The 7,172-nt window shown below is 50.9% G+C and overlaps 1 protein-coding gene across 1 annotated transcript; it reads right to left on the minus strand.

The window, feature by feature from the left end:
- Positions 1 to 1,247: 1,247 nt before the first annotated feature.
- On the minus strand, positions 1,248 to 7,115 carry Orai3 (ORAI calcium release-activated calcium modulator 3). Its single transcript, XM_027404529.2, has 2 exons — positions 6,508 to 7,115; positions 1,248 to 2,573 (listed from the first exon to the last, which is right to left on the minus strand). Exons 1-2 carry the CDS (start codon positions 6,733 to 6,735, stop codon positions 1,929 to 1,931), a joined length of 873 nt encoding a protein of 290 aa, XP_027260330.1. The 5' UTR covers positions 6,736 to 7,115; the 3' UTR covers positions 1,248 to 1,928.
- Positions 7,116 to 7,172: the final 57 nt, after the last annotated feature.

Genomic DNA, 7,172 nt, shown 5'->3' on the forward strand with positions numbered 1-7,172 from the left:
TTTGCCGGCCCCGCGTACGTAACGAAGCGGTCGGTTTCCTCCCGCTGGTCCACTCGGGCCCCTGTTATTTCTCGGGCAGAGTAACATCGAACTGGCTCCGCACCGAACGATGACCTCGAGCTCCTGGTCTCTTTGCCCCTGTCTGCTGAGGGCTGGGGTTACAGGTGCGCCGCCGTAACCGGTGTATGGGCTGCTGGGCGTCTGACCCAGGGCTTCTTGCGTGCTGGGCGCCCTAGCTACACATCGCTTGGGCCTGTTTTAAAATGCCCGTTTCACCGACGGGGGATATTGAGCTGTGTCGGACAGACAGACCCAAGGGGCGCGTAACTAGATTTAAAGCTGTCTCAGGGTTCAGTCTGATAAGTTTGAGAGAGGCCTGAGGACCCTTGTGTCCTATGGAAGTAAAGGTCTGATAGTAACCCAGTAATCCACAGGCGGTTCCTAGGCTAGGGCTCCCTGTGCTCACTGGAGCCCAAAGCCAGGGTCTCACTTGGAAGCTTGCTTGGAGCTGAGACTGCGCCAAGGCTGAACACCCCTTTTCATCCAGTGAACAGTGGCATTCCCACCAGATGTGCTTCCGGAGCCAAGGATGCCCTCGGTGGCTCCTCCATAACAGTCCCTCACATTGACCTCCCTTAGTTTCAGGTCATCCCTCCAAGAATAGGTGGCTGTTGGTCACAAAAAAACTTGATGTAACCCTCACAACAGTGTAGGGAAAACTATTGGTGCCTACCTTTTCACGTTTTAATTGACCAAGTAATCAAATGAAGACTGTACAAGGTCTCTCACCACAAGACTGACAGGAATTGTGCTCTAAAATTATGAGGCTGAGGGAAAAAATATATATATATATATATATGAGAGATGTTCCTTTGTTTTGTCTCAGTAGAAGGCTGTGGTAATCACACAGACTGTGTGGCTGTGGGGCAAGAGCATCAGCCTTCCTGGCCTCAGCTGCCTGTCTGAAATGGAAATGATACTTGTTTATTGAGATGACTGTGAGGACTAAATGAGAGAACCTATGAATAGTCCTGTAGGATGAAGTGATCACTCAGGAAGAAACTTACATGAAATCCCAAGTGTAGAAACAAGAGTTTAGAGGCCACAACTGTTAACCACATTCAGATCAGCCTTGCCAGCCCTGGACGGAATCATACCTCACATCAGGCCCATTACCTCCACCTGACCCTTAGGAACAAGTAACCTTACCCAAGGTTTCCCCTTCACCCCATTCAGTCACAGGAACATATGTGAGATATAATTTATTAACAAAACAAGGTGCATCAAAAATTCAATGTCTAGAGAGCTCTGCTTTTTAAGGGCTGAATTTTCTCCCTTACGAACTCGCCCAACCCTTGTCAAGGAGTCAAGCTAGCAGTACAATCCCTCAGTCTTCAGAGATTCCTCTTCCCCCAGCTGTGGCCAAAGAGGGTGAGAGCCCTATGAGCCTGGGGCAGTAGTTCATCCTAGGAACAAACACCAGATCCGATACAGCAGCCAAATCAGGAATGGGAAACCCATCAAAACCAATACAGGTAGAAATCTCTCCTACAATGCCAACTGTAAAATAGATTATGCACAAGCAAGGGTTGACTGCCTTGGAGGACAGTGGTGCAGGAATGTCACCTTCCTGTAGAGGAGCAATCAACTGCTCAGCACCACTGAAGACCCACTAAGGCCTTCTTAGACTGAGGCCATCCCACTTCCTCTCTTGTTCCTCCAGCCAAGCAGAGTGGAGCTTACAAAACCCACTGGGTCATGATAACAGGGAACATCCCTGGGAGTGTAGGACTCTGAGCAGGTATTTGGCCTCTACCTGAGAGTAGCTTACAGGAGGTGGCTCCAGTCTGGGGCAAGGAATGAGGCCTGTAGATCCCTGGCATCTCTTGCAGACATGGAGTCAGTGTTTTGCAAATCTAAAGCCAGGCTCACACAGCCTGCAGCTCCCCCTGCAGGCGACTGAGTTCCTCTAGCTCCTGCTTGTGGCGGTCTGTCTTGTGCGCCACCAAAGATCGGTAGAAATGTAGGGCAAAGGCCATAAACACAAGTCCCACAGGTACCATGATTGCTGTGGAGGCCATAGCTGCCTGCCAACCAGGTCCATGGGCACCACCACACACTTGCCGGGGTGGGCAGGCTTTGGAAGGCTGCTGTGATGTGGCTATAGAAGCAGAGGATGGTGTGAGGTTGGAAGCTAAACTAAGGGAGACGGTCACTGGTGGCACCTGGGACATAGGTACTACAGGAGCTGGTTTGTTCATGGGTGCCCCAATGGGCACAAACTTGACCCAGCCCACCAGAACAACTTCGGCCAGGAAGAGAAAGGTGCCCAGGGCAGTGGAGAAGCCCCAGGCCAGTTCCACATATCGGTGGAGTCGTTGGTGTGGCGACTGGTGGACAGAGTTGAGATTGTGGATGTTGCTCACAGCTTCAATATGGGGCAGCAGACAGGTGGAGACCATGAGTGCAAAGAGGTGCACAGCTACTAACACAGTGGTGCAGGCGCTGAAGGCCACTAGCAGGCCTGGCGGGTATTCATGACCACTCTCCAGCTGCACCTCCACCATGGCCACCTGTGGGCACAAGAGGGAAAACATCTGAGTCCCTACCGCATCTTTGTCAGGTGTTTTCGTTTAGCATCAGCATTGCTACGTCCCTAAAACTTAGTGCCTAGAAGGAAGAAGATATTCGGCTCCCCCTGCCCATCCCCCCTTTCTTTTAGGTAGGGTCTTAATGGGTTTTTGTTCAATTTTTGTTTTTTTTGGTTTGGTTTGGTTTTTGGTTTTTCGAGACAGGGTTTCTCTGTGGCTTTAGAGGCTGTTCTGGAACTAGCTCTTGTAGACCAGGCTGGTCTCGAACTCACAGAAATCTGCCTGCCTCTGCCTCCTGAGTGCTGGGACTAAAGGCGTGTGCCACCACCACCTGGCCAATTTTTGGTTTTTAAGACATGGTTTTTCTGTGTAGCAGCCCTGGCTGTCCTGGAACTCACTCTGTAAACCAGGCTATCCTCAAAATCAGAGATCCACCTGCCTCTGCCTGCCAAGTGCTGGGATTAAAGGCGAGCACCACCACCACTATCTGTATTTACTTTTATATAATTTAGGCTAGTCTGGAATTTACTAGATAGCCCAGGTTGGACTGAAACTTGTAACCCTCCTGTCTCAGCTTTCCCAGGTGCTGGGATAAGACTCTGCTGTGTCCTGTACCTTGATTTCAAAGGGACTGGCTAACATTTTCCTGAGTTTTTACCTGGATATAACATAGTGGTTAAAGCAGCACAGACTCGGGCTGGAAAGATGGCTGGCTCATCGGTTAACAGCACTGCTTGTTCCTCTAGAGGACCTGGATTCAATTCCCAGCACTCACATGGCAGCTCAGAATTGTCTATAACTCCAGTTCCAGGGGACTCATGACACCAGGCAAAGCCTCCATACACATGAAATAAAAATCTTTAAAAAAAAGACCCAGGGGCTGGGGATGCAGATCAGCAATAGAGCCCTCATTAGCATTCACAAGACTGGGGCTGGAGAGATGGCTCAGGGGTTAAGAGCACTGACTGTTCTTCCAGAGGTTCTGAGTTCAATTCCCAGCAACCACATGGTGGCTCACAACCATCCGTTATGAGATCTGGTGTCCTCTTCTGGCATGCACTGTATACATGATAAATAAATAAATCTTAAAAGAAAAAAAAAAGACTCTAGGTTCAATCCCCACCCCGCAAGCCGGACTCAGGCTGGTATATTATTAGTACATGCTTACTATCTCACCATGTGGGAAGCTGAAACAGGAGCTTTGAGATAAGCCTATGTTACATATTGAAACCTCATCTCAAAAGAATCCAAAAGTGCCTTTAATCCCAGAACTAGGGAGTACTAGGGAGTACCAGGGACGCTAGGGCTACACAGAGACATATATATTATTCAGTCAAGGAGTGCCACTTTAATCCTAGCACTTGGGAGGCAGAGGCAGATGAATCTCTGAGTTGAAGCTGAGAAACCTTGTCTCGAAAACCTAAATAAATTAGTCACAAAAGCCCAAAGCAAGCAAACAAAAAAAACTCTGGGCTGTTTGGATCCATTCTTAGCTCTACAATCTGTAATCTCCCCCCCCAACCCCCCAACAGTCCATTAGACCAGACTTGCCTCCTGCTTCAATGTCCTGAGTGGGATTACAGTTACGTGCTACCTTGGCCAGCTGTGTAATCCCTGAGCAAGTGCCTCCCTCAATTTCCTACCTGAAAAAAAAAAAAAAAAAAAAAAAAAGGGGGGGGATAATAGGCTCATTGAGAATGTCAAGTTAGATAATACACATTAACTGCTATGAATAGAGCCAGGCACAGACTAAACACTATTAGAGTATGATGCTAACCTCCAAGGCACAAAAAAAAAAAAAAAAAAAACACAAAACAAAACCCAAAAAGTAGTAGTTGCCAACTCTTAAAATTTAAGGAGCTTCATATGTTTCCAAATCAATCTGAAAACTTGGCAGCTGTAGCCACTCAGGTCTACAGGCAAATATGGCAACTATCCAAACTGAACCATAGCTGTTCATTTTTGACAGATCAGGGAGTCTCTTGACCATGACTCCACCCAGCCAGCCGGACTTTGCAAACATTTGAGTTGATGTACAAATTTGGGCTCTAAAGCCAGGCTGCTGAAGTCAAAATCCTGCCACTAGCTGGCTGTGCCTCAACATCTCAGACCTTGTCTCATATGAAAAACTGACAATCTAGACACACCCACTCCCTAAGCACTGTACCTGCTACAGAGTGTTGTGTGTTTGCTGAGATAGGATTTCATGGAGCCCAGGCTAGCGTAGGAACCCTGTATAGCCAAGGCCAACCTTGGTTTTTTATTTCTTTCTACCTCAAGTGCTAGGATTATAGGTGTGCTCCACTGTATCTGGTTTATGTTGGAAATTGTCCTGAGTGGTAGGCAAACACTGTACCAACTAGGCTATCTCCACAGCTGTTGAATATAATTTGTATAAAGTTATTCTACCTCAGGCCACCTGGGTTTAAGATGATTTCACCTAATTTCTGTTTCTTAAGGATCCTGGAGATTGTGCCAGGGCTGGAGGGGGGGGGGGGGCGTGCTGGACAGCAGTGGTGGTAAGAAAATAAAATTGAGTATTTTGGGAAATTGGGCCATGGTACAGAGCAGGCAGGTGTTTTCACAAACAGGGAACTGGGCCAGCCTTGGTTCTGGTTTCTTCCAGGGTCTGACCCAGCCTTTTCTTGTCAGGATTTGGGCAAGCCCCCGCTCCCAGAACTGAGAAGGCCCTAACTTTCACGCTGTCATCCCAGTGAACTACAAGTTCTGCAGACTGAACTGTTCTTTAGAAGCCAGCTGGGCTCCCTCAAACTGGAGTTACTGTGCGGAGACTATTCCTTGCGTGAGATGTCACCCACGTCAGGGACAGTGGGCTGCTCTGGGGAATCTGAGCCCTTCATAAACCCCATAGACCAAGAACAACCGTTAAGATTAGATTTTTCCATTCAGTTATAGGGGTTGCTGAACAAAGGGTCATACTAAGCCAAGTTACTTCTTATATGACCTCATCTTAACTGCCTCCAATGTCTACTTCCATAAGGGTATGTTCTGAAGGATACCCTCCCTCCAGGCCTGCTTTCTCCTCCCCCTCCAATCGTGTGGAGAAAACTTAACCTAGCAGAGGTTCACTCCACACCTGTCCCCTGCTGAGTGCCCTCGACAAAACAGCTTCCACCCAGGCTACTTAGCACACTGTTCTGAGGCTCCTGTGGTAAGAGGAGCTTGTCCTGACACACCTAGTTCTAGGGGTCTGCATAACACTCCCAGCTCCCCCCTGGACAAAAGCTTGGCAAACCACAAAGCCAGCAGCTTCTATGATCTCCCAACTTCCTACTGACGGGAGTGGAGGGCGGCTGGCTCAGGGTCACACAGCTGGCCGTAAGGAGGGAGGAACCAGGACACATCTGCGGACTGCACTCTGGAATCTTCGGTCCCACTTCCTGCGGCCACTGCTGGGACCGTTAGCCGATGTTACCTCCCACACCTACAGTGTATCCGACTCGCTCATCGGCTTCCTCGCCCGCTTACTTTTCGGGGCAATTCTAGCATTCTTTGAGCCTTCTGAGAAGTGGGGCATCTTCCTGAGGACCGGCCCTTCATCTGAGTGACTTCCATACCCTGCCCCTCTTCCCCCCTGACCTGGTTGATAACAGCTCTCATTCAGCTCGACTTGCCTTTCTACACTCTCGAGGACTTGGTAAACTAAGCCACTTCGGTGAGAACACTTTTCCCCACCAGTTTGCCCCTGCTGACCTCAGTCTGTTTATATTCTTAGGACAACCCTGTTCCCGATACAGAGGGCTTTTCCAGACCCTTCAGATTTCGTTCCTCCCGTTACTCTAAAGAAACCCTCTTATTTCGGCGTGCACTCCTTTGGGGCCATCCTTTCTTGCCTCCTCAACCCCGAGCCCACCACGTGCTTCACCCACCCTGTGTGCCCCTTCCCGCCCCTCACCATGGCGAAGCCCGACAGCAGAGCAGACGTGCGGCTGGAGGCTTTGAGCTTAGCCCGGCTGAGGTAGAGGCGGCGCCAGCTGAGCGCCCGCAGGGAATGCTGACTGGCCCCCATAAGGTCCAGGTAGCCGCGGTGCACGAACTCCCGGTACGTGGCGGAGCCCGCAGGGCTGTCCGCCCCCGGGTTCAGCGGGGCCTGTTCGCCCGTGTCTCCCTCGCCGCCCTTCATCCTGAGAAGGGCCGCGCCACCAGCGCCGACGGTCACGGGGGAGCCGAGGCGCCTGGGGACCCCAAGAAGGGCCGGGCCCCGCGCTGCGGGGACCCCATCTCCGGCAGCGCAGCGGCCCCGGTGGGAGTGCAACGGGGCGTCGATAAGGCCCAGGGGCTGAAACAGGAACTGGGGCAGGGGCGGAGCCCCGCGACCACATGATTGGGTGGAGCCGAGACACCGAACCCCAGAGTCTGGCCCGTGGGCAGAGATCCCAAGGGAGCCCCCACGACCCGGGGCGCCAAAAATATCCCGGTGCCTTCGAGCCACCAAAGTGAACGCCCACAGCTTGTGTGGGAATTTGCCAGCCTCAGACCACCCAAAGCACACCTGGGCACCCCCAGGTGTCCAAACTCCCACATTCCTCCTAGGACAGTGATCTCAGGGAAAGCGACCCC

The sequence above is a fragment of the Cricetulus griseus genome, chromosome 3, assembly GCF_003668045.3.
Source record: "Cricetulus griseus strain 17A/GY chromosome 3, alternate assembly CriGri-PICRH-1.0, whole genome shotgun sequence".
Taxonomy (NCBI): domain Eukaryota; kingdom Metazoa; phylum Chordata; class Mammalia; order Rodentia; family Cricetidae; genus Cricetulus; species Cricetulus griseus.

Coding starts and splice junctions, on each gene's coding strand:
- Orai3 (XM_027404529.2), bottom strand. CDS start 6,735: ATGAAGGGCGGCGAGGGAGACACGGGCGAACAGGCCCCGCTGAACCCG. Junction 2,574..6,507: donor TGCTGTCGGGCTTCGCCATG/GTGAGGGGCGGG, acceptor TTGTGCCCACAG/GTGGCCATGGTGGAGGTGCA.